This window comes from Hyaena hyaena, unplaced genomic scaffold (genome assembly GCF_003009895.1).
Source record: "Hyaena hyaena isolate Hyena2069 unplaced genomic scaffold, ASM300989v1 scaffold_94, whole genome shotgun sequence".
Classification (NCBI taxonomy): Eukaryota; Metazoa; Chordata; class Mammalia; order Carnivora; family Hyaenidae; genus Hyaena; species Hyaena hyaena.
The window spans coordinates 512,530-539,861 of record NW_024080726.1 but is presented as its reverse complement, the minus strand read 5'-3'; the positions used below and the strand labels follow the sequence as shown (position 1 = coordinate 539,861).

Genomic DNA, 27,332 nt, shown 5'->3' with positions numbered 1-27,332 from the left:
TCCCCTCCTCTTGTCTAACCTATCATTCTTTCTTCTGCTCACAGGAGCAGAGACAACAGAATTAAAGACGGATGGTTTTAGCCCAACTGGTTGGGGCTGCCAAGCCTAACGCTCCGGCAGAGAAAGGGCCGGACATCAGCTTGCTGAGGGCATGCCATGAAACCGGTGAATTCCCAGCGCCCCGAGTGTCCAAATCCCCCCAGACCGCTCCCGTCCCGTGAACCTTACCAGGGTCAGTGATCCCCACCACGAGCAGTTTGCTGAGCACGTCTGCCACCACTTGCACTGCGGTCTGGCTAACCACGTGTGCGTGGCCGCTGATGAGGTGGACGGAGGGCGTGAGCAGGCGTGAGCAGGTGCGGGCGGCCTCCATGCGGATCTCCTTGTGCTCGCTGTTCAGGAAATGATCCGCACAGTGGCGGACAAACTGGGTCAGGGAGTGGCCTGGGTACAAAGGCAGAGAGGAGGCCAAATACACACCGCTGCTCTGGATGGCAGGCCTACGACTTGCTGGCTGCATTTTTCACTTCATGGAGATGAATTCGGTTTTCAACAAGATACTGACCCAGAACTCTTAAAAAGGTAACGAGTAGGTTTAGAATCTGCAGAGATGCAGAAGGGAAGCCGAGGAGCTGGGAGACAGAAACAGGGCATTCCCCTACACACCCTCGGTCCTAATCTTTTCTTTCATCCTTCAAAGGATGAATTATTGTGTTTTATTCTGACCCAAACCTTTCTTCATATTCCCAGGGAGTAAAACAATTCTTGATCAAATTTACCTTGTCTATTTTAGTTCCCAGATTTGAACAGCAAAAGAGAGTCTGATGTCGGCCGGGTGTAAATACAGCTACTTTCTATTCATTAGAAATATATTATCCAGGGTGTTAAGTGATGTAAGTGAAGGAGCTGAGCTAGCTACGGGAGGGAAACCACAGAGGGGTGTAAGCGTTCAGACTGCACGTTTAGGCTTTTTGTGAGTGCGTGTTTCCCTTTAGTCTTGAGCAATACCACTTACATGATCTTAAATTTCTAAAGCATCCATTTTTCTCTACTGAAATAGATCTCCCTAGGAGCATTAAGGTGGGTTTATCTGCAGTTTAGAACCCTGAACCGAACTCCACAGTACGGCACCGTTGAAAATCATACTGCTGTAGGAATGGAAACACCAGAAGCCTCTGGCTGAAACATTTTTAAGCATTAAATGCCATCTCCGCTTCATGGATGTGGGAGGGATAGGGGGCGGGGGGCCTCCACCTCAGGCTTTCTCATCTCTGAAGCATTCATTCCTTGGATCAATGCAGAATTTCCCTGAACACCATCTGCCCCCAAGCTCAGGGTGGGACAGAGAGACAAAGAGCAGGAATTAACAAGACCTGTCAGGAGCCCAGGACACTGAGCTGCTACGGGGGCAGCGATCCGGTGTCCAGGGTCCCCAGCCAAGACCCAGGAATGCTCGGCGCCCTCGTTCTTTCCTCAGGGTTCCCAGCAACACTCAGCGTCCTGGAAGGAGCTGCTGCAATTTCTTACCTTCAAACTCAAAGCTGCCGAGAGTCCGCAGGGCAAGGGTGACGCTGCCCACGTCGCCGGCCTCGGGGAGGGCTGTGAGGCCAGGGGAAGCTAGTTGATGCGCCAGGCCCTTGGGCATGCCCGGGTGCCGGAGGGGTTTGTGCATAAGGACCAGGGACAGCATCTTCAGCAGCCCATCCTGGATGTCCTTCTTCAGCTGCGGGATCTGACGGCTCAGGTCATACAGCACGGCAGTGAGGGCAGGGCTGTGGGGAAGGAAACCGGGCATGTGTGGTGCCAGACAAGGCACCTGTCCTTGAGAAGAAATAGCCCTTCTTGTCAAAGAAGGGGTTAGGCCCATCCCTGCTTGGTCTTTAAAGCAGAAAGAATTCTATAAACAAGGATAAATGACCCAAACTCGGTTGGCCTGGTCAGAGGTTTTAAAACAATCTATGAATTTCTAGTCTTTTCCAGGGAAGAACTTGCTTAATATACTTTAGCCTCTGCAGAAGACCAAGTCTCGATAAACAATCTGGGAAGGGAACTGAGAACATCATCCTTATTTTATAGATAAAGAGAACTAACGAGAGGAAAGTCAGACCATTTCCCAATGATAATATAAGTAGCTGCAAACCTTAGTCAGGCACTTCTTATATGCAAGGCCCTGTGCCAAGAGCAGCTATTTCATGAACTCAACCCCCACGACAACCCTAGACAACAGGAGCTGCTATTGTGCCCACTTTCCAGGTGAGAAAATGGAAGCTCAGAGAAGTTGAGTAACTGGGTCAGAATCACACAGCTAACTAGCAATGAAAGCGGGATTCTGAATGAGCCCGTGTGTTTAGCGCAAGCTCTCCTGCCTACCCGGTCTCACATGCAAACGCCCATGCCTCACTCTCTAAGCATCACTCTGAAGCCACAGTTCAGGTCGCATACTCCCCAGGACAGGAGCTCAGGTTTCCAACACCCACCTCAGTCCCACTGCCAGCATGGGCTCCAGCAGCTCCTTGATGTCCTGTTGGATGCCCGGCCCCATCGCCCGGGCCAGCATGCTGATGCAGGTGAACACCGTGGCATCCACCTGCATCGCCTTCTGTCTCCTGCAGAGAACAGAGTGAGTGGCTACTTGAGACACAATGACAGTCTGTGATGCCCTGCCTCAAAATCACCTTGGGACGAGGAGGGCAGGTTACCTGGGCAGGGCCATGACTTGCTGGGGTGAGGGTTATCTCCTGCCCAACTCTGGGGGACCCATCACACCCTAGTCACCACATACTTGAATCTATACCAGGCCAGCAGGTAGCAGTCACGTGCCTTGAGGAAGAGGCCCCTTTCCCAAATTTGCACAAGAGGCACCATGCAGCTCACTGCAGTGCAGGCCGAGGTACCTATTTAGGAAGCAAACTGAGCAATGTGTACATCAGGGACCAGGGCGGGGGGCACAGCTGTCACATGGAGAGAAATTCTTCTCCTCACAGCGAGAAGGTTGGGCTTTAGGACGGGGAGGTTATCCCTCCGCCAGGCCAATCCTTGCTACTGACACAGAGAAAGATCGAAACACAGCTTTGGTCACCACTGGTGCCCTAGCCTTCGAGGAGACGCACCGGCCTCTCCGGTTTGCCGGAGGTGTTTCTTGTACATAGTCACTGGGAGGTTTCCGAAGGTGGAATAATGCACTCGACTTTGGCGATAAGGAAAAAAGTGACCGTTAGGTCCCTTCAGTTCCAATCCAGAGGCTCTCTCTTTAGGTCTTACATCAAAAGACCTTTGAAAGCCGGAGAAAACAGCAAAACTAGGGGAGTCCAGGTAAACAACAATACTGAAAACAGCACTGGCATCTAACATGTTCACAGGGCCTTCAACCTCCCCAAATATTTATAAATCACTTCATTTGAAACAGGCTGGAACTGAGCTGAAGAAAGGCTGGTTGTTCTTTGCATGCTGTGCTAGGCCCTGGAGGTTAATGACGCAGAGAATGGGCTGAAGCTCCATGGAAACTGGGGTGGACCATCCTTCCTCCCAACCATATGGGGCGGAGGGTGAAACCCTAACAGAGACGCTTACTTATGGGCAAAGTCCTTTGGGGGTAGGGCTGCTCGGATGATGTCCAACACACGCGGCAAATAGACCTTGAACTCAGATCTCACAGCCACAGAAAGGAGCCCCAGGGCTTGGAAGGCTGCTGTCCGTTCCTTCTCCTTCTTGACACAACTTAGGACGTGGTTCATAGTGTCTTGGAGGTACTGGGTATCTGATCACAAAAAAAGACAAGGCGTATGGCTCAAGGTCAGGGTTGCTGTATGTACCAAAGGTCAGCATTCCTATAAAACACTTACATTTAAGAATACGTTGAGACAGCTGGTTGGAAGATGTAAAGAAGAATTTAGAGGATGTATTAACCAAAGTCTTATGCTTGATAATGGCTCCTCAGATACATCTTTTGGGAATATTAGAAATATAAGACTTTCCCCCCCTTTAATTAAAAAAAAAACACCAAAAACTTAAAGAGCCTCTGAAACAATAACATTGCATAATTGTCCCCATTGGTGCTATATTTTGAGGGAAAGACTACATGCTCTTGTTTGAGAAGTATATGTTAAATCTTGCTTAAAAACAAAGAGATGATCATCTAAACGATTTTATATTATATTGAAATTTAAAGTAATATTGAATACTGTTTGCAATAAACAGGCCATTCTATTCAGCTTAGGCGTGGAAATCACTTTATTACCCAGAGATTTCTGTTATAGTTATATTTAATAGAACAAGATTCAGTCTGTAATTTGGGAAGCCACGAGTGTATTTTCATTAAGTTTACATCAGCCAATGTGCATGGGTAGGCGATTCTTGGGCAATTTAAGCAGAAGTGTTATTACTCCTCTGAAGGTTGGAATTTCCGGATTTTTGCCTCTCTTCTATTTCTTCCCTTCCATCTTGCTGGCCTCAGGTCTGTGCCCCCACAGAACATATAGAGCAGCAGAGAAGGCAAGACCACACACCTAGTAGAAAGTGAGGGGTGCTGAGGGCCACAAACACTCATTTGGAGGCAGTGAGCTGGAGTCCCAAACAGCACCCGTGCCTCCCTGCATTTACTGTAATGGGAAAGGTCCTCTCTCAGGCTCACATGACGCTGAGGCGTGCTGGGGCCTGACAATCAGATCACATCAGCAAGGAAGCCTGGACTTCTGCACAGTAACAGCATTTCAGCAGGAAAGGAGCTTCAATCAAGACGGGTGACTTCCTGGGGTGCCTGGGTGGCTCAGTCAGTTAAGTGCCTGACTTCGGCTCAGGTCATGATCTCACAGTCCATGGGTTCTAGCCCCGTGTCAGGCTCTGTACTGACAGCTCAGAGCCTGGAGCCTGCTTCGGATTCTGTGTCTCCCTCTCTCTCTGCTCCTCTCCCACTCGCTCTCTGTCTCTGTCTCTCAAAATAAAATAACGACATAAAAAAAAAAAATTAAAAAAAAAAAAAGACGGTGACTTCCTTTGCCAGATTTAGCACCCTAAGAGATTAGGGATCTGATACTGCCAGAGATCTCAGCCCAATCCGAGGTATTTTTGATATGCCCAGAGCTTACATCATTAGGAAGTTTAAGCAGCGACTTCCAAATTGAAAGCTCTAAAAACGTGGCACTTTCTCGATGAGGCTCCATGGATGGAGGCTGTCCAGGCTGAATATCAATGACACGTTTTAGTAGATTATTTAATAAAACAACAAAAACCTACATCAAAAGAATAAACCTAGGGGCCCTCTGAGCCTTTGGATACTGCTGCGAGGTGGTCCTTTGTACTTACTGGGGTAACGGCTTCCACAACCTGACAGACTTTGATCAAATCTGGCCTATTTATTACTTTCTTTTGAACCAGAGACTTTCAAACCACAATTATTTAAAGCTCTACTGAACAGGGGCATGTCTGGTTATTAAAAAAAGAGAAGAGCTGCTGGGAACCAGGTGGAGAGAATAGAAAACTGAAAAAAAATCTGGGTGATTTTCATGATATCATTTCTCTCTGGTTCATTGACTTTATGTGGCTAATTGTCTTGTCCTTACTCAACACCTTCTATTCTCACACGCCGCACATTTAACACCTCACCGACTATGTATTTTTCCTGTTTCACCTGGACCGGGTAGTGTGAAATGAGTCCGTGTGCCAGAGGAGGGCTCTGTGGAGGGTCGGGCTGACCTTCCACTTCCACTCCGGCTCTCGTTTGGTCCCGAACACTCCCGCCGTGAAGTGTAAAGAGACATTCAAGACGGCGTCTCTGCACTCAGCAAGTAGGGAGGGAGATGAGGATATTGAGTATGGACAGGAACTAGAGTATTATTATCATTTTTACCTTTACCTTCCTTCTAAAAGGGATTGGAAGGAGGAAGAGGATGCAATCATAATGGAACAATGGTTTCCATTTATGGGGACCTGCTCTGTGCCAGGCATTTCGAGTAGGTGTTTAGACATTAATACAATTCACCTTGTAAGGCAAGGATTACTATTCTGCTTCTACAAGTGAGGAGGTGGAGGCCCAGGAAGGTCAAATAACCTGTCTGAAACCTCAAGGCTAAGGACAGAAGCAGGATTCGTCCCAGGTCTGAGGCCAAAGTCTTTCCACAGTGGGGGGCTCTCTAGGAGGGGGGAAGAGTACTTCCGGCTGGAGTGGCCCAGGAAGGCCCGAGGGAGGGGCCAGCATGGGAGCAGGTGCAGCTCCAAGAGCCAAGGATTCTCACTGCCTGGTGAAAACAGAACCCAGTCTACCGCCCCTGAAACCTGCCTCTGAAACTTCCACTCCTTCCTCCCCATGAGCAGTGAGGTGCTGGGTGACCATGTCGGGCCAGAAGGAGGATGGTCACTGAATCCTCCCTGCCCCACAGAGGGGCTGCTGCCGAGAATCTCCACCCACACTGCCCTTCCTTCAGTCTCTCTGACGTCCACCGCAACCCTGCTGGCTTCCACTCACAAGAAGGTACCTGGCCCCAGAGCTGCCTCCCTGCCCCCACACTCTGATCTTTCCTGTGTGTGTCACCTCAGATGCCTGCAGAAACCCTACACCGGGCCCCACTGAAATCAGACGGGAGGCAGAGACCAGGGATGAGCCCCTTCATTGTCGCTTCAAATGAGAGGCAGACACAACTCTCTGGAATCACGTCCGTGTGCTTTCCCTTAAACAGGTAATGACAGGAGCGCCCGGGTGGCGCCATCGGTTAAGCATCCAACTTCCCTCAGGTCATGATCTCAAGGTTCTTGAGTTCGAGCCCTGCATCAGGCTCTGTGCTGACAGCTCAGAGCCTGGAGCCTGCTTCAGATTCTGTGTCTTCCTGTCTCTCTGCCCCTTCCCCACTCACGCTCACTTGCTGTCTCTCAAAAATAAACATTCAAAAAAAATCTTTAAAAAAATTTTTTTAAATAAATAAATAAACAGGTAATGACACAATGCGTCCACGGGCGTCCTCACCTGTGAAGGCAGAAGGTCGAAACGCAGCCAAGCGCGGCAACAAATTAAGGATCGTCATTTGGATCAGTGAGTTCTTGCTATTCCTGCATTTCAGCACCCACTGGCACACCTGCGACAGGAGAGGAGAGCACGGGGTTGGCCAAGGAAAGGGGGCGCAGGCTGGGGAGGGGAGGGGCGGGGGCAGGCCTCATGCCACTTACTTGATCAAACTTCTCCTCCATCAGGTCTCTGCAGCAGCGGCTCTCCACCAGGGTGGACTTGGCCGGGCTGGGGGAAGCCCCGAAGCCCATGAGGCCTTGGTGAGAGCTGTACCCCAGCAGTCCCACCAAGGCGTTGGACGGCGGGGGCTGGCCAGCCTGGAAGCTGGTGAAGGGGGTGATATGGCGAGGTTTCGTCCCGAAGCCCATGAGGTCTTTGCAGTACTTGTCATGTACCAGCTGCTGCTGCGTGATTTCTTCCATTTCTTCTCTCAGGCGCTACAGGGGGTGGGGGGAGATCTCCTTTACTCGCCAGTGCCGCCTCGCCACACCCCTGTGGGGTCTACAGAGCAACTGCTCTGCCCACCCCCGCGGGGGAACTACGTGCCACATGGAGGGCGCCCACTCTTCATCTTTAGGAGCTGGATTTTCCCAGAACCTTGAGGGGGGCCTGGTTTCCGTCTAATTTAAGCAGAAGAGCACCAGCTACTGAACAAGGAAGCAGCAGCAGGGGGCTGGCCACCAAGGACCCCTCCCCTGGTTTGGGAAAGTTGAGCTGCAGACCTGAGGTCACAGCGTTGAAGCCTCTGGCAAGGGCGACGGTGCTGAGCGGCCCCACGCCAGGGTCCCATTGAGGATATGCCACTCTCCTTGTCGCCGGAAACCCCAGCAGAAACAACTGAGGCAAGTATTTTCTCCAGATCCGAGGAATTCCATGGTCGGTGGGGACTAAACGGACTGGCTGAGAACTCCCATCTATTTCCTATCCAAAGGGCTGCTTATAAACGATCCGAACTGAGAAGGACAGAAGACCGTTTCTCAACTTGCACACTTTTCTCGACATAGGTACTTCTGGTTCTCAGAACTCCTCTCCACTATCCCTGTCACGGCCACCAAGGACTCAGGCTGCTAAATCGGACAGTCAATGCTCAGCCTTTATCCTACTTGCCTCAGCTGCGGCATTTGATCCAATTTACCAGTCCCTCCTCTTCGACCTCTTTCCTCCCTTGGCCTCTTGGACCCAGGCTTTCCTGGGTCTCCTCTCCCCTCCACGCCAACCCCCTCGGTCCCCCTGGTTGTCCCTCACCTCCTGGCCTCAGGCTGCCAGGCCCTACACCTTCTCTGACACTAGCGCTCTGCTGGGGAACCTGAAATCGCAGCTATGAGCTGACGGCTCCCCAAATCCAGGCTTCCACCCAGATCCCACCAGAATGACTCAGTTCTCTGCTCAGAAGCCCAACAGGCAACTCAGACTTCACATGTTCAAAAGCAAACTCCTGACCTTCTACCCCAAACCCGCTCCTTCCATCTCAGTCCTCCTGACTCTGCAAATGCCACCCTCGCAGTCAGGCCAAAAACCTGGACTCCTCCCTCCTCCACTGACCCCCAAATCCCAAATTCGGAACCCAGCCCCTCCTTGCGCCTGCATCATTCCCACGAGGGTGCAGCCGCAGAAGTCCTCTGCTAAGGCTGCTGCAGTCCCTTCCCAACCAGACCTCCTGGCACCACCCCTTGCCCCGTGGATAATCGGCTCAACCCACAGCCACAGCGATCCTTCTGACACATGAGTCAAATGTCACTTGGCTGCTCAAAACCCACTAACAGCTTCCCGCTTCTCACACACGGTCTGTGCGGTGGCTTCTGAGCCCCTAAACGACAGACACGTCCCTTACCTCATCCCAGGCATTCCTCTGACCCCGTCTCCCGCCACTTCTCTCCTGTCACACAGCTCAGCCGCAGGGTGACCTCGCTCCTCGCCAAAGGCAGCGCGCTGCTGCCCTGAGGCCTTCACACCTGCAGAGCCACTGTCTGGAATGCTCGTCCCAGATATTTGTTTGTACGGCTTGCTTTCTCATGTCCTTCACCGCCGTGCTCAAACAGCACAGGGGTATGAACTGCACTGGTCCACTCATATGTGGATTTTTCCCCATAAATACAGTACAGGATTATGAATATATTTTCCCCTTTTCCTATGATTTCCATAACAACATTTTCTTTCCTCTAGCTTACTTTGTTGTAAGAATACAGCGTAGTATACATATAACATACAAAATATGTGTTAATTGACTATGTTATCAGTAAGGCTTTGGGTCAACCATACGCTATTAGTAGCTAAGTTTTGGCGAGTCAAAAGTTAAACGTGGATTTTCAACTGTGCGGCGGGGAGGGGGGGGGCGGGGAGGCTGATGCCTTAACCCCTACATCGTTCAAAGGTCAACCATATATATTTTTACTTCTTTGTGTCTTGTCTCTCCCTGCTAGAATATAACGTTTTATTCACTGCTGCATTATTCCAGCTCTCAGGACTCGGTGTAGCTGGCCTACAGTGGGTGCTCAACTCCTACTTGTTCAATGAATGAACAATTATGAAATTATATTACCTGATATTTGGATAGTTCTTTAGAATTTGTAAAGTACCATCACAAGTACTGTTTAAAAATATTTTTTTTAATATTTATTTTTGAGAGAGAGAGAGAGAGAAAGAGCGCGAGCAGGGGAGGGGCAGAGAGAGACATAAACCGAAGCAGGTTCCAGGCTCCAAGCTGTCAGCACAGAGCCCAACATGGGGCTCGAACTCACGAACCGTGAGACCATGATCTGAGCCAAAGTCAGACATTTAACTGACTGAGCCACCCAGGTGCCCCACAAGTACCATTTCATTTAAATCTATTTAGGTGATATTGTTGTTTTCCTTGGAGAAACCAAAGATCCCAGGGCTGTATGGGCTACGTATATGGACACCCCATGTTAGAGTTGGAAGGGAGATCTCGGAGGGCGACCATTTATGGAACACCCACTCTGTCAAACGATGCGCTAGGCACTTCACATAGACAGCCGACCCTTGGGCAGCATGGAAGTTAGGGACACAGGCACCCTGTGAGGTCAAAAATCCATGTGTACCTTTTGACTCTCCCAGAACTTAACTGCTAATAGCCTACTGTTAACTGGAAGTCTTACCGATAATATAAACAGTTGATTAGCACATTTTGCGTTTGTATTACACACTGTATTCTTACAACAAAGAAAGCTAGAGAAAAGAAAATATTAAGAGAATCACAAAGAAGAGAAAATCCATTTACACAGCCAGACTGCATTGCTCTACTCTAAGTTTATGTTGTCTGTTTGTGAGATGAACTGTCTGTCAGCACCTATGTAATAGGTAGATGCAGATGCTCTATGCGTTACTAACACCAGATAGAAAAAATGAAAAGATGTGAAGAAGAAATTCGTATTTATTTACAGGTATAATGCTTCAGGCACTAATATTGAAGAAGCAGCAATAAGACCGCATTATGGGAGCTTAGTGTAATCAATATGATTGCTTTGTGGTAGCCTAGCCTATGCTCTAACGAATGAGTCGTTATCAAATTTTTATGTGTACAGTATTATAGTTGTATTCATATTATAGTACTAGGAACGTGGATACATTTTTTTTTTACCCGCCCCCCATACCTGTGATGATAAGTTGATACATAGTTTCTCCAATCAAGATATAGAGCAACTGTACTGTATGCTAATGTACGGTAATGTAACTCTTTTAAAGCAAAGTTATAAAACAGTAAGGAAACCAATAGGTTATTAACTGTATAGTAAATATCACTCACCTTATGCCCACACAGGGAGAGGCTGTCCACTTCCACAGTCTTGTGTACAATGTTTTACATGATGAAGTCTTAGGTGATGAGGATACAAAAACATCTCGTACAGTTCTTGCCATTACAGTTGGTAGATTTTCACACAAAGACTCACAAAGTTTATTAACGTATGGCGTGATGATTATTTACTGTTCACTAAACGGAAGTGGCTCATCGTAAGGTCTGTATCCTGGTCAGTCTCCTGGCGAGTAGGCTGAGGCAGAGGAGATGTCAGCTCGCGGCCTCAGGGGTAGCAGAGGTGGAAGGGGAGGCAGGTGACACGGCACAGTACTTACAGAAATACATCGTAATCTGTCTGACTTCTTTGCGTTTCCATTTCTCTAATAACGTTTGTTTGTTTGTTTTGAGGGAGGGCGGGAGAGGGGCAGAGAGAGAATCCCAAGCAGGCTCCACACTGTCAGCACAGAGCCTGACGTGAGGCTCGATCTCACAAACGTGAGATCATGACCTGAGGTGAAATCGAGAGTCGGGTGCTTAACCGACTGAGCCACCCAGGCGCCCTCTCTAACAATGTTTTTATACAGTGCCAATCTTTCTTCCACTGTCTGCTTCAGTCTCAGTGCCCGTATCATGAAAAGGTCCGTGTCGTGAAAGAAGTCGAGAGCAGTCTTGAGTAGCCCGAATCCTTCTGCCAGAAGGTCCAATGTCAATCTGTTTCCTGGCACTGCGTCTTCCATGCCTTCTTCTTCATCGTCCAGCACTGGTTCTGAAAATTCATCTCCCTCAAGCTGTCTACTGCTAATTCCCCTGGTGTAGTGTCTATTAGCTCTTGAATTTCTCCAAGATCCATATCTGCTTTCAGCCCCCATCTCTTTGGCCACCTCCACTTTCTTTTGATCTCTTTCATGGTTACCTTGATCGGCTCTGTCCTAAGTCCTGTGAAGTCATGCACAACATCTGGCCACGGTTTTCTCCAGCAGGAATTTATTGTTTCAGGCTTGATGGCATTTGTGGCCTTTTTTACAACAAAAATGGCATTTTCAATCACGCAATCCTTCTAGACTTTCCATCAGGGTTCTCTTCAGAGTGATGACAATCCTTTTCATAAAGTACCACGCGTTATGAGCCTTAGAGGTCATGATCCCGATCTAGAGGCTGAAATGTTGTGTTTGGGGGCAGTAGAGCACTCGATGCCTCTAGCATTGACCTCATGGGGTTCTGGGTGGCCAGGGGCATTGACTCAAATGGAAAGAACTTTAAAAGGCAGTCCTATACTGACAAGGTCCTTCTTGACTTCAGAGACAAAGCATCAAAGGAACTAATCCAGAAAAAGGGTTCTCGTGTCCAGGCCTTCTCGTTTTACAAACAGAAGACTGGCAGCTGGTGTTTACCTCTTCCCTTCAAAGCTCGAGTGCTAGCAGCTTTATAGATAAGGGCCGTCCTGACCATAAACTCAACCGTATTGCACAATGGGAGGATTATCCTGCCCCTTCCTGCCTCAAATCCTGATGTTCGCTTCTCTTCCTAAAAAACGTCCTTTGGGGCATTTTTTTCTTTCCGGAGTAGGGCACTTTCATCTGCATTAAAAACATGTCCAGGCAGATTTCCTTTCTCCTCAGTGATTTTCTTTATAGCCTCTTGGTCAGCAGAGACTGACCTCTTTCTCCTGTCTTCTTGACTTCTTTTTTTTTTTTTTTAACATTTTAGTTATTTTTGAGAGAGACAGCGTGAGTGGGAGAGGGGCAGAGAGAGAGAGGGAGACACAGAATCCAAAGCAGGCTCTCCAGGCTCTGAGCTGTCAGCACAGAGCCCGATGTGGGGCCCGGACCCACAAACCATGAGATCATGACCCGAGTCGAAGTCAGATGCCTAACCGACTGAGCCACCCAGGCGCCCCTATCTTGACTTTTTTTTAAAAAGTCAAACCTGTTTGTAAACTTATCGAACCATCTTTTGCTGGCATCAATTCTCCAGCACCAGATCCTTCACGTTCCTTTTGCTCTACATTATCATATAATGACTTCGCTTTTTCTCAAATTACATTAGAGTCTTTAAGTATGCCTTTCTTGACAGCAATCCTATGGCCACATAAAAGGTGCATTTACCATATGTGAGCAAAAGGTAGTTTTCAAAACGTGCAAGATTTTTGTGTCTGTTGGCATAGCTGTGGCAACAGCTTCCTGGGTTTCCTTTGCTTTTTTTTGCCACGGGCCTTACGCTGGATTCACTTATCTTGAAACCGTGGCCACGGCTCCAGACCTCCAGCTGCGGGGCCTCTCAAGGTCAACTTTTTCTTATAACGTCGTGCCTTTGCTTCCTGGGAGAACTTCACCAGTGGCACTTCGTACGGGTTCCGCAGGATTATTCAAGGTTGTTTACAGGATCGCACTAAACACAACATCAAACACACGAGGACCGCCGCAGAGCGACAGGTCACTTTTGCGACACGCAAGTTACTGGAGGGGTGACCTGCGCACACAGCGATGATGAGCCTTGCGCAGTGTTTTCACTGGACATTCCCAACATCTGCGCTCACTGCAACAGCAACGGGAGGTGCCTACGACATTACTACGGCAGGTACGGCGTGTACCACGGTTTAACTGTACGCAGTTAGGATTTAATATCGTACCTTCACATTGGGTCACGTTTCTCTCAACTGGGAACAGCACCAGGGACAGTGTGAGTGCTTGCAGGCAGGAAGTTTAGGTAACGTTTCCCTCTAATAATAGATCTGTGGCTATTTTATGGTAGTAAATAATAAGACTAGTATCTACATCTATTTTCTGCATTCGTGACATACTTGAGTCTTAACTTGTCAGTACTTCTAGGCTATGCGGGTCACATCTGTGAGATTTTTCAAATGGTCACAAACCTCCCAAAGAGTTCTCCACTATGTGTACTGAAAAACATCCACCTAGAAGTGGACCCATGCAGTTCAAACCTGTGTCGTTCAAGGGTCAAGTGTACTTGGAAACCTCCCAGGAGCCCAGTGAGGTGGAGGAGACGCCCGTTAACAGCAAAGAGAATGAGGCTAAGGGAGGTAAAGTCACACAGGATAGAGAGGAGCAGGGATTCCAAGCCAGACTCCTGAGGTCCCCCGTACGGTGCTGCCCCGCATCCACAGCACAGCCATCACCAAGTAATCATCGCGTCTCTTAAAGTAAGAAGCCCTGGAGCAAAATTCCATACCAACTAGGAGAGCCCATGGATGGGGCTCTCCTCCTAAATATATTTTGCATCCGGTGTCAGAGTTCCGACACGGAATCCACTTGTCGGCGTCCACACTGCCAACCCCAGGAGAAGCCACCACCACCACTCGCCCAGACTACTTCAGGAGCCTCCCATGGCAGCCCAGAAGAACAGGACCCCCACTACAAGGAGTGAGGGTGACAAGGGCCCCAGCCACGACTCTGAAAACATCACCATGTTTGTGCCACAGCCACGGGCTGCCTCTGGCCCACGCGGGACGCAGGAGCGATGTTGACGCGGGCCTCCGGGGGCGGCCAGCAGCGGCCTGAGGCCCCCACGGTGGTTGCACGGTGGCCCAGCCTAGCGTGCCCCTGTCGCACTCTCCTTTGCTGTCCGGTTGGCTCAGGGCAGCGTGCGAGGTGGGGAAGGGGGGAGACGGCTAGCCAGCCTCTCCCTCTCCCTCCCTGCTCCCCCCACCCCTCCGCCCTCCGCACAGGCCGTTTCCCTGACAAGAATCCTTGCACACCCCCTAACCAGTCTCCTGCTTTCAATCCCACCACCGCACAAGCCTTCCCCCGCCAGTAGCCAATGGTTATTAAAAATGGAGGCCCTCACACTGCTCCCCTGTGCACGCAACTCCAACGTTTATGAGACTAGGAGCCAGTGTAGACCTCGAACCCTGAGGCCTAAGAATCTGGCCCCCTCCCCGCGCCCTCCCTTGCTCTCTGTGCACCAACCGCATTTCCCTTTTTTCTGTTCCCCGAATTCGCCAAACCCTCTCCCACCTCAAAGCCTCTTCCTAGAACACCCCACCCAGCACTAGGCTCGCTCCTCCACATCATGTGTGTCTCGGTTCAAATGGCACCACCCCAGAGAGGAAGTCACCCTCTCCCGTGGCTACCCTGTATCTGATTATTTCACAGGACTTGGGCTACCTGAAATGACCTCGTTGACCTGCTTACTGCCTGTCTCCCTTATGAAACGTCCTCCGTAAGGACAAGGATCGCGCCTCGTCTTGTTCACAGAAGGGAAGCCATACTCCCTAATGACATGGTTCCTCACCTCTCCCTCCATGCTGCTAATTCGGACCAGTTCGTTGAGGATCAGCAAGGCCCCGTGGATGCGATCGTCCCGATTCATGCCCTTCTCCTTGGCCAGCGTCTCATCAAACCCTTTCTCTGCTTCTTCAAACGTGTGCTATTAGAGATACGGAACGTGTTAATTACCCAAGGTCCCAAGGCAGAAAGACCAGCAGCCCACCCCCTCCACACAGGGGGCTCTGAGGCATCAGTGGGCCTGGCCAGGGGCCTGTGCCAGCAACATCAACGATATAAATTTCCCAAGCTCTCTGGTGTAATTTAGCTTTAACCTGCACAATACCATGAAGGCAGAGACCGTGGCCATCCCCGTTTCACAGATAAAAACCAAGGAAATTAAATGACTTGTCCAAGGTCACAGAGCAAAGCCAACCCTAGAACCCAGGTCTCCAATGCCACATTTAGGGCTCTCTTTGCAGCACCAGCTCCTCGGTAAGTGCTCTTGGCACCAGCAACTGGCATAGGGCTCATGACACTAGAGGAGAGAGAGCCAGCACTTTCTAAATTAGTATCGCTGTGTGTCGCTGCTTCTCAGACACCCAGTTTCCTATATTTTCACGCCTCTGAGAGGAGAGCTCTTATAATTGCTGATAAGAAGGCAGAAGTCACAGTTTTACCATATCCCATTTTCCTTCGCTCTTAGTGGTTCTTAGGCGTATGTAAAATAATGGAGTGGCCACCAACAGATCTTTGCTTTAGTGAAAAACAATGATATAACTACTGATTCATGCTGAGCTTAAGAAATCATTTGAGACCAACACAAACGTGACACTTGCTCTATGGCAAGGGCCCTGTTGCGGCCCTCTAGGCTAGGTCATGCTGTATATAAGTGTGCTCTGGGGCGCCTGGGGGGCTCAGTCAGTAAAGTGTCCGACTTCAGCACAGATCATGATCTCACGGTTCGTGGGTTCGAGCCCCGCGTCTGCCTCTGCGCTGACAGCTCGGAGCCTGGAGCCTGCTTCAGATTCTATGTCTCCCTCTCTCTCTGCCCCTCCCCACTCATCCTCTGTCTCTGTCTCTTGAAAATAAAGAAACATGTAGGGGCGCCTGGACGGCTCAGTCGGTTGAGTGTCAGACTTTGGCTCAGGTCATGATCTCACAGTTTGTGGGTTCGAGCCCTGCATCAGGCTCTGTGCTGACAGCTAGCTCAGAGCCTGGAGCCTGTTTCAGATTCTGAATCTCCCTCTCTCTCTGGCCCTCCCCTGCTCATGCTGTCTCTCTCTCTCTCTCAGAAATAAGTAAAACATTAAAAAATATTTTTAAAGAAACATTTAAACAAATGCTTTGCAGGCGAATGCAACAGAACTGCCTCCTCACCCTGTACCACTGAGGCTTCTGCATCTCCTTCGGCTCCCGCTGGGTGGTGAGAATCAGACAGGCACGAAGGGCGGCCACAGCTCCCTCGCGGATGGCCTGTTTGGGGTCCCACACGGCCACGAATATGTTGTCAAAGAAGGGCTGAACTTGCTGGAAGAAGAAGGTGGGGACGCTGATGGCCAGCTCGCGGAGAACCAGAACCTGGGAGGGAAAAGCACACAGAGAACCTTGATCTGTATCAGAGAGTTTCGTTCCATCAGGATTCGGCTTCTTGCCATCCTGGGGCCTGCATGTATATCCATCAGGAAAAGACCCCATTTGTCCACTCTTCTATCTGGGAACCTCTGGGGACATAGGAATAAAAGAAAAATTGACCAAAAGTCTCAGTGTTCAGGGGCGCCTGGGTGGGTCAGTAGGTTAAGTGTCCAACTTCGGCTCAGGTCATGATCTCACGGTTTGTGAGTTCGAGCCCAGTGTTGGGCTCTGGGCTGACAGCTCAGAGCCTGGAGCCTGCTTTGGATTCTGTTCCCCTCTCTCTCTGCCCCTCCCCTGCTCATGCTCACTCACTCTCTCTCACAAAAATAAATAAACATTAAAAAAAAAGAATCAAATAAAATCTCAGTGTTCATTATCCTCGGGTGTTTACAAACATGGGATGCTCAGAATATTGGAACATGAGCTCTGGACGGCAGACATGCTTAAGCTTTGTATTCTGTCCCGAAGACGGTCTAAAACCATCCCTGGGGCACAGCGGTATTTGATAAACATTTATTTATTTTTATGTTTATTTATTTATTTTGAGAGGGAGAAAAGCACAAGCGGGGGTGAGACAGAGAGAGAGGGAGGGAGAGGCAATCTCAAGTAGGCTCCGCATTGCTAGCACAGAGCCCAACACGGGACTCGAACTCACGAACTGTGAGATCATGACCTGAGCTGAAATCCAGAATGGGATGCTTAACTGACTGAGCCACCCAGGCGCCCCTCGATAAGCATTTATTAAAGGAGTTAATAATACTGTTCAATATTTAATTTTGCTATATGTTCATCTGACAGTGGAAGAAACTGAGGGTCGGAGGTTGCCCCGAGTTTCAGAGTTAGAAAGGACAAAGCCGACTTGAAGCAGGGTCCACGTCTGTCCCTCCCCCAGTACCAGGGTCCCTCCCCATGGTACTGGCTCCTGAAGACGGAGCTGACAGGAAAAGAGCCAAATGGCGCTCTGCTCCCCACCACATTCATTCCCAGATTCTCAAGGACAGAGTCTCCCTCATCTCGCAGCCTGGGGGCCTGGCCCCTCAAACCAGTCTTTTTCAGGGACGAGCCTCAGAAAAGCAGTAGGGGTGCACCACGCGAGGATAAGGGGCTCCCACTCCCCCAACTGCAGAACGACCCATGGGGAAAGAGGGAGTTTGGGCCAGGTATCCACCAAGCAACAAATGCCTAGAAAATAAACAAGAAAGGCCCGAAAGGAGGCAGACCACCACTCCCCCTGCCCCCGTTCCTCCCCTCTTCCTAGTACTTCCGCGTTCCCGCAGCACAGCAGGGAGACCTTGACACAGGATCAGGTAGACAGGACGGCCATCTGGGGCTTAGCAAGCCGCTTAGCTTGTGGTTTCCTCTCCAGCCTGTGGCCAAGGGGGAACCTTCAGCTCAGGAGGCAATTGTGATTCTAGGAAATGAGAGGTGCAGGCAGGGCTGTGCCTATCAAGCAACAGAAGAGAGTTTCCAAGTTTCCTCCTTGGGTACGAAGCTTGGGGTCAAAAGAGAAAGGGATTCAGGACCCCAAGAAGCACAGTGCCTCTGCCTGGAGCGTCCCTTCACTGCCTGCCTTTCAGGGACCCGAGCTCATTGTACAGAGGACCCTGACACCATGCCCTCTCCCCGCGGGCACTCACGGCTGCGTGTCGCCGGCCCTCGTTGCGGTCAGCGCCCAGCCACTCCAAGGCTCGCTTCACCTCGAACTCCACGTACTCGGCCGTAAAAGTGTCACCTGCCATGGCGAGGCGGCCAATGGCCTTGGATGCCATCTCCATGACAACTGGGTCATTAGAGGGGAGGAGGTTCCGAAGATAGTTAGCAAATCTGCCGATTCGAGTGGCATTCCCGCCTTCCACTCCTATGAGGCTGGCTGGGAAGGACAGGAAGACAGAAGGTGAGGAAGGGCACATCCAGTACAGAAGAGTGTGCTGCCCGGACAGGAAGACGGCCGCGCAACCTCTCCTTCTACTTCGAGTACTGAGCGCAACTTCCAGATGGGAAGGATGCAGGTCATTTTCATTTTAAGCAGCAAATTTGACATTTGTGCCCGAACTACTTACATAAAGCAAAACAACCTTGTTTTAGGACATATGATTTGTTTTCCCAAGAAAAAAAAGGAATAAAACGGAGAATGAACAATAATGCACCACGTCGGTCCCTGGGATGTGAAAATTACATGCTTTTTTAGCACTGCACCTCGGCTCTGGCTTTCCATTTGTGTGCCCCGCTATGCTGAACTGCTCGACAGGGAAACCAGAGCCTGCAACGAGCCACACGGGGAGGTGGAGAAGCCCAGCTTCTAGTCTGGGCCCAGGCACGGCCTGGCCCTACGAAAGTTGCGTTAATGGTTCTGAGACTCCATCTCTGAAAATGCCAGCTGGGTCACAGCCTAGCTGTGCTAGGCTGCCTAGCTGCTACTAGTACTAATGCCTGAATAAGTACACTGAGTGCCACAGGGCTCTTTAAAATCTCATGAAACAGGGAAGAACTCAGCACCTAGTAAGCAGCAGACATGGGTGCAGTGGACACAGAGGTGGGCCGCACTTCGTTCCCCATCGCCAGAGGCCCTGTCCTTACCTATGGCCAAGATGCCACCTTTCCTTTCGTTGGCATCTGAGCTGGAGACCAGTTCAAAAATGTGATGGTTCAGCTGATCATAGAAGCGAGTAGACTCCTCTTGACTCATCTGGGGAGAAAGATATACTCAGAACAACTTCTAATGTCTCCCAGATGCTGGGGGTGGGGATGGGGGACGGGGGGTGGCTTCCAAAGGTGGGGACTGAGAGGGGGCCAGCAGATTATGCCAAAGAGGACAGAACTACCGCCTACGCTTATGGCTATAAACTGTTGAGCAGATGAACTCGCGGCTCATTTGTCTACGGAACAAATGCCTGTTGAGTATCTGCTCCATGGCAGGCCCCGTCCTGGGGTGACAAGGATGAACCAGACGCTGTCCAGACATTAGCACGTGTTCTATCCAGAAAGCCCCGGGCTACCAGCTCCTCAAACACATCGCAACCGGGGTTAGAGAACAGAAAGAACCAAAGGTCTGGAATATGGTGGGAAAACGAAAAAAGTAAAGAAAGAAAGAAGGAAGGAAGAAAGGAAGGAAGGAAAGAAAGGAAGGAAGGAAGGAAGGAAGGAAGGAAGGAAGGAAGGAAGAAAAGAGAAGAGAAGAGAAGAGAAGAGAAGAGAAGAGAAGAGAAGAGAAGAGAAAAAAGGAACAGTAGACTCTACATTGACTCCTGAAAGGTCATCACAGCACAGGAAATGCCATAGAAATGTGTAGTCCCTGCAAAGGAACTGGCTCTACAGACAGGAAAAACTTGGGTGCCTTTGTTTTCCAAATCCTCACTCAGCTGTCAAAAGGAAATCGAAACCAGTGCGGGTACGTTTAGGCCCAATACTCCACGACAGGTCACAGCAGCCCCGACCTCTCGCAGCTCCATGGTGACATAGTGCTGGAGCTCCTTGGCAGCTTTGGCCCTGGTCTCCTCATTCCGGCTCTTCAGGCCGCTGGCAAACTGCTGCAGGACGCTCACATTGCTGGATGTGGTGGCGGCGGCGGCGGCGGCAGCAGGCCCCGTTCCAAGCATCTTGACCTGAGGTTCTTTGGAGAGAAACTTCCTTCAATATTCTGCAAAACCAACAATGGTGATGGGTGTATTTACGGCACCAGTTCCTCAACACAGATCTCCTCTCTGCCCACTGGCAGGCAGGGAGGGGATCCTAAAGAGGTGGGGAGGCCTCACTGAGGAATGTACAGAAAGTTTCGATTCATTCAACAATGACCGGTGTTTAAAAGAGGCAGCGTTGGGGGCGCCTGGGTGGCTCTGTCGGTTAAGTGCCCAATTCCTGATTTCGGCTTGGGTCTTGATCTCATGGGTCCAAGCCCCACATCGGGCTCTGCACTGACAGTGCTGATAGTGTGGAGCCTGCTTGGGATTCTTTCCCTGCCTCAGAACCAATAAATAAACTTAAAAAAAAAAAAAAAAAAAGAGGTGGGGTAGCAGACAGGGTTAAACTGTCGGCTCTGGAGCCAGACTATCTGGGCTCGAATCCAGTCTAAAATTACCTATTAAAATATAGATTAAATGAGTTAATAAATGTTAAAAAGTGCTTAAAACAGTGCCAGGTACACAGTGAGTTCTTAATAATCGTTAGCTGTTATTACCAATATGACTACTACATATATGGCAAAATGCCAGGAACTAGAGTTGGGGAGGTAGAAAGAGAATAAAACAAGTTTAAGACTGCCCCTTTCCTTAAGGAGTTCAATTTATTTTTTTTTAAATGTTTTATTTATTTCTTAGGAGAGAGAGAGAGAGACAGCGTGAGCAGGGGAGGGTCAGAGAGAGTGGGAGTCACAGACTGAAACAGGCTCCAGGCTCTGAGCTGGCAGTCAGCACAGAGCCTGACGCGGGGCCCGAACCCACGAACTGCGAGATCATGACCTAAGCGAAAGTCGGACGCTCAACCGACTAAGCCACCCAGGCGCCCCTTTAAGGAGTTCAATTTAAAAAGGGATATCAATTGCTATTCTATAGCAGCACTGTCCAACAGAAATATAATACAAGTCATAAAAGTAATTTTTATAAATGTTTATTTATTTATTTTTGAGAGAGAGAATCCCAAGCAGGTTCCACGCTGTCAGTGCAGAGCCCGACATGAGGTTCCAACTCATGAACCGTGAGCTCATGACCAGAGCCAAAATCAAGAGTCGGAACACTTCACCAACTGAGCCACTTGGGCGCCCCCATAAATGTAACTTTAAATTTCCTGGTGGCCATATCAAAAAAAGGCAAAAAGAAACAGATGAAAGTAATACAATTCTTAAAGCTAATATATCCAAAATATCATTTCAGCATGTCATCAGCATAAAAATTATTGATGTATTTTCCGTTCTCTTTTTGTACTAAGTCTCCAAGATGTACCGTGCCTTTTCCACTCACGGCCACCTCAACTCCGACTAGTCACATTTCAGGTGCTCTAAGCCACCTGTGGCTGGTAGTTATTGCATCGGACAGTGCAGTGCCATAAAGCACTAGTACTTGGAATGTGAGCTAAAAGAGACTGATTAGTTCCTGAGATCATTCATTTTATTTCTCAATTATATACTGTTCCTTCCCTCAGTGAGCTTACAATCTAAGGGGAAATACAAATAATCAGGGAACCACAGTAAAGTGGCCATCATAGGGCTCAGCCCAGACTGCTACGGGAGGAACACATATACCTATCCTAGGGATGTCCTGATTATCTCAGAATTTTTTATATTATATTAGAACTAAGAATTTTTTCAAAATTCTTAGTTTTGAAACTATCTGTGAGATGCAGAGAGGAAAAAAACAACAACTAGGGAATAACTGGTTGTGTAAAGCTTTTAAGTACGCCAATGCCAAGGAAAAGGCTGCAGAAGGAAATGTCATCCTTCAAGGGAGAGGAAACCCAAGGATCCCTGATGGGAAAACTACTATGGAATGGGTGCCCGCCCCTCTGCGATGATGGGGAGGGAGGCTGGCAAGTAATCTCATTCTCAGGAAGGAACCACAGTATTTTCACGGGGTCTAAAGCCCACGGGCCCATCTGCTCCAGGCAGAATTCAACCAGAATACTTCTAAGTCCAATATCCTGAGTCTTGGTAAGGGCTTGCACATGTTAAAGTTGGTGTGGCTGAAACTGGGCGTGGGGGTGGGGAGGGCAGAGAGGATGAAACCCAAGGATGGAACCCAGCTCAGCTCTGGGGACTGGGTCCTTGAGAGGTCCCCAGGGTGCAGTGCAAGGGGCACACACCGGCGCTGCTCCTTTCTGAGGACAACCTGTAGGTGGCTCGAAAGATGGGGTGACTGCGGGGCATGGAGACCCAAAGGCGCCCGGCGGTACCGGAGCTGATGGGCCGCCCTTCGCGGCACCAGGGACACACGGCAGGCTGAGTGGTCCGGGGGTCTCCTGGGGGCCCGGAAGGAGGTGGGTGCTGCCTCGCCGGGTGGGGGTCAATGGCTCAGACGGCGCCCAAGTCCGTAGGGACCCCACGGACAAGACGGGCGACTTCCCGGCACCCACCCAACGGACCAGGCTGACCCTGGGTCTGGAGATCCCTCCACCTTAGAGGGGTCGGTGTCAGGCCCCAGACTCACCGCGCGGCTTCGGCCGAGGCCTCAACTGCCGCCACCTGTGCGGGTACCGCCGCTTCAGGCCCCGGCCCCACCACCCGCCTTCCCCGCTGTCCTCTAAGCCGGGCGGGAGGGAGGGCGGACTCCCAGCCCTGAGGACCAATCGCCAGGCGTAAGGACAAGATGGACTAGAACGCCGACCAATAGAAATGAAGGAGAAGTGAGGCTTGGGACCCGGCTTCTCTAGGGGGCGGGGACTGTTCAAATAGACAAACCAGGCGGCCAGTGGCAGACGAAAGGAGGCTTGAAGGAGGCCTGCGTCCACTTGGGAGAACCAATCAGCCGTGAGTTGATTTCAGCCACTTCCACGCGCACATCCGGTGCGTCGCTACTATTAGTCCCCTCTGCCTCGGCCCTGTGGCCGTGCGGATCCTGGTGTGCGGGTACCGGTGTAGTCAGAGTGTGAGCGACGTGGTGCCCTGTCTTCAAAAGAGCAAAGCTGTGGAACTTTGGGACTAGCACTGCTTATGCACCCGTGATTTCTCTTCTTTGAAATGCAGTGTGCGTTTAAAAGCGCTTTTAGGGGCTCCTGGGTGGCTCAGTCGGTTAAGCGTCCGGCTCCGGCTCAGGTCATGGTCTCACGGTTCGTGGGTTCGAGCCCCGCGTCGGGCTCTGTGCTGACAGCTCAGAGCCTGGAGCTTGTTTCAGATTCTGTGTCTCCCTCTCTCTCTGACCCTCCCCTGTTCACGCTGTCTCTCTCTCTCTCTCTCTCTCTCTCTCAGAAATAAATAAAACACTAAAAAATAAATAAAAGCGCTTTTAGTTAGAATTTCTCTGTTTTCCAGAATGATCTAGCCTAGAAGATCATTCCCATAACCAAGTTTTAACTGAATGACCTACTCCTAAATAAGTAGTTTTAAAGCAACGTCACTTAAAAACATCCAGGGGCTCCTGGGTGGCTCAATGGGTGGAGCCTATGGCTCTTGATCTAGGATCCTGAGTTCAAGTCTCACTTTGGGTGTGGAGCTTACTTACAAATTTTTAAAAATTAATTAAAATAAAACATCCTCTCAAACATCAAGAGCAAAAATGGAATTTGACTACATCTAAATTTTTGTATCACAGTTATCATAATCAACAAAAATTCCTCTCACAGTAGGAGTCTAATTAAAACGGTGCATTCATATTAAGGAAAATGTTTGGAGCCACTAATACTAATAACGTAGATTAATATTTACTAAGAAGGGAATTTGTTTAAAAAAAAATACAGTCTCTGGGGCACCTGGATGGCTCAGTGGATTATGCCCTGGAGTCTTGACTTTGGCTCAGATCATGATCTGTCTGGTTGGTGAGATGGAGCCTGGCATCGGGCTCTGCACAGAAAGTGCGGAACCTGCTTGGAATTCTTTCTCTGCTCCTTCCCTGATTATGTGGGTGCTCGCTCTCGCTCTCTCTCTCTCAAAACAAATTTTTTTTTTTAAATACAAGCTATACAACAATAGAAGTATAATATAACCCCTTATAAAGCATGTATATACTTCTTATGTGTCTATTCATAGGGGATAGGGATATACAACTAAGATGTAATGGAATGTGGAGAGGGCATACTTTTTTCTTTATCCATTACCATCAATTACTTGCATAATAAAAAGAAGTGTCTAAAATACCATATGACTTCACTCATTTGTGGAATTTCAGTAACAAAACAGACAAAGTTATGGAAGGAAGGAGAGAGAGAGAGAGAGAGAGAGAGAGGGAAACAGACCATAAGAGACCCTTTAGGATAGAAAACAGAGTTGATGGAAAGAGTTGGGTGGGGGATGGGCTAAATGGGTGATGGGTATTAAAAAGGGCACTTATAATGAGCATTGGGTGTTATATGTTAAGTGATGAATCACTAAATTCTACTCCTGAAAACCTTATTACATTATACATTAACTAACTAGAATTTAGATAAAATTTTGAAAGGAAAAAAAGAAGTGTCTATTGAAGATATTTAAGTTTCCAGAAGTTCTTAACTGCCAAATTAGAGAGGTTTGGCAATATTCTGTGGCTAACAAAACACTTTGGCAGATTCTTCTTTTATACATACTCTTATTCTCCCTTTCTGTTACTCTCTGTACTGTTCTGCACTTTTAAAAATTTTAGCAGATCTTGGAGATACTTCTTAGTTTATAGAAAGCTCCTTTGTTCTTTTGTTATTATTATAGGCACATAGTATTTCATCACATGTAGGTACCGTAATTTATTTTTCCAGTCCTCTGTTGATGGACACTTGTGTTGTTTCCAAATTCTTGGTATTACCAATGATGCAGCAAAGAATGCCTTTGTACATATGTGATATTTCCCCCACCAGCTATACCAAATAAATACCCAGAAATCGGATTACAGGGTCAGAGGGCAAATGCATGTATAGTTGACAGACATTATCATATTGACCTCTACAAGGGAGGTACTAATTTTCATTTCCACTGGCATTATATGAGATTTTTACCACCCTAATGTGATAAGGCCCTGTTTCCTAATTAACAATCACATGGTTTTATAACTACAGTAATTAATACATTTGTAGGTCTCTTTTCAGTTCACAAAGAGTGTTCTTATCATGTTAAAATGATAAGTAAAATTTACTGAGCACTTACCAAGTTTCAGGCATTTTGGTAGACATTATAAAGCAGTGGTTAAAAGAAACATGGAGTCTAACTGAATCTGAAATTTCTCTCCAACATTTACTAGCTATATGACCAGGTACTTAATCTCTTTATAACTACTTACTTATCATAAAATCAAAAGGATTATAATGTACTTACCTCCAGAAGTAATGTTGTGGAGTTAAGTACTAATACATGTAAAGTACCTAAAACACTCTATGACACATGTGAGCAGTCAATAAATGCTATCACTCTTATTCCTGAACATTTCTGTGAGGCATATTGTATTGTTCAGACTTCACCCATACATAAGCTGAGAGAGAGAGGGATTGGGTTGTAGAATTGATAAGTGACGGAGCCAGGATTTTGATATATCTGCTTCTTCCTCTTGTCCAAACACTTGGGTTTGGCCAGCATCACAGGTATGTGCCAGGTAGTAGAGTTGTAAATGTTTAACAGCCAGCTAGCTGATAAGGGAGGGGGCCGGGTATGTACGTACAGGGCTTGCTTTGGGGCTGTGTGAGGCTATATTGCTCTGTCTTGAAATTTTTAATGATTTTTTACCAAGGAGCTGCACATTTTTATTTTGCACTAGGTACCAAAATTATGGAGTCTGTCCCATGTACGTATATGCTACATGCATATTATAACTTTCACCAATATAAAGGATGTATATAGCGTATAAGTTATAAGTAATAATAAAATACACAATGCTTTTTATTACAAATTCCATATGGCTAATTGATTCTAACAGTATGTTTTTTGAATTTTTTTAAATTTTTTTTTATTTATTTCTAGGAGAGAGAGAGAGAGAGCGTGAGCAGGGGAGGGTCAGAGAGAGAGGGAGTCACAGACTCTGAATCAGGCTCCAGGCTCTGAGCTGGCAGTCAGCACAGAGCCCGACGCGGGGCTCGAACCCACGAACCGCGAGATCATGACCTGAGTGAAAGTCGGATGCTTAACCGACTAAGCCACCCAGGCTCCCCTAACAGTATGTTTTTTGGATATCGTGTAGCATCCCAAGCTGGGAGAGATGAGCAGTAGCACATCATTATATCATATTTCCACGATGCATTAGACAACAGACAGAAAAAGGTAAAATGGAATGAAATAATTGGGAAGTAATGAGTTTTGTTAGCTTTGTTTTTAATATAATTTATCTAATTGTAAGTTTGTACAATTTAATTTTTAATAATGGCTGTGCTTAATGACCGGCTCAGAAGATTCCTAAAAATGGAACAATTGACTCCCTCCAGCCCCAATGAGCTACAGCAATGGACCATAAGCTTCCAGAAGGCGGGCCATGAAGACCCAGAGCTGGCCATGAGATAGAGTGGGGAGGAAGGTGGTTATTTGCATGAGTGAGTAACCTAGAGTATGGATAAAAAGGCAGGCAGGACAATACATGGCAAATGGTACTTGTTCACAATAAAAAGCGGGAATTATTGCTGTTGTGATTATTACTAGAGCTAATAATTTCTTAGACATCATTTCCCATTCCGGAGCTTCGTTTCCCATCTGAAAAGTGGCAGGTAATTCTACCTTTGTCATCGCCCTCAACGCCCTCCCCGATCTTTGTCCATTTTGTTCACTGCTGCCTACTATAGTAGGTGCTCAATAAATGTTGAATGAAAAAAATGAATGAGTCCTATTTTGGTGAATGGAAGCTCTAGGTAAGTCGTAAAGCGACACGCGGTCGAGGTCGTTCTCGTGATGCTAAGTGAGGCTGTTTCCAGGGAGTCTGGGAGTAGGTACCTGCGGGCCTCAGCCCCTCAGCGGGAGAGGGGCGTGGCCGCCCCGCCCCGGCCCCCAGACCCCGCCCCGCCCCCGCCCCGGCCCCGCCCCGGCCCCGCCCCGGCCCCGCCCCCGGCCCCGCCCGCCCCGGCCCGGCCCTCCAGGCCCCGCCCCCGGCCCGGCCCAGCCCGCGCGGTCGGTCCCTGTTTCCCGGCGGGCCTCCGCAGGCGG

At 48.8% G+C, this 27,332-nt stretch overlaps 1 protein-coding gene across 2 annotated transcripts in view; it reads right to left on the bottom strand.

Annotated features, from left to right (window-relative positions):
• Window positions 1-22,822, bottom strand: part of MTOR (mechanistic target of rapamycin kinase) — a 137,933-nt gene extending 115,111 nt beyond the window's left edge. The window contains exons 1-12 of one of the 2 annotated variants that reach the window (XM_039234939.1): window positions 22,741-22,822; window positions 20,041-20,216; window positions 19,184-19,292; window positions 18,244-18,476; window positions 16,352-16,552; window positions 15,000-15,134; window positions 7,156-7,431; window positions 6,956-7,064; window positions 3,571-3,757; window positions 2,478-2,606; window positions 1,528-1,772; window positions 229-444 (exon numbers count right to left, since the gene is read on the bottom strand). In XM_039234939.1, coding sequence (XP_039090870.1) covers window positions 229-444; window positions 1,528-1,772; window positions 2,478-2,606; window positions 3,571-3,757; window positions 6,956-7,064; window positions 7,156-7,431; window positions 15,000-15,134; window positions 16,352-16,552; window positions 18,244-18,476; window positions 19,184-19,292; window positions 20,041-20,202 — 2,002 coding nt within the window. In that variant the 5' untranslated portion in view covers window positions 20,203-20,216; window positions 22,741-22,822. Of the gene's footprint in view, window positions 1-228; window positions 445-1,527; window positions 1,773-2,477; window positions 2,607-3,570; window positions 3,758-6,955; window positions 7,065-7,155; window positions 7,432-14,999; window positions 15,135-16,351; window positions 16,553-18,243; window positions 18,477-19,183; window positions 19,293-20,040; window positions 20,244-22,740 lie in introns of both variants that reach the window. The other variant, XM_039234938.1, reaches the window with a different exon arrangement.
• Between the last annotated feature and the right edge of the window lie 4,510 nt (window positions 22,823-27,332).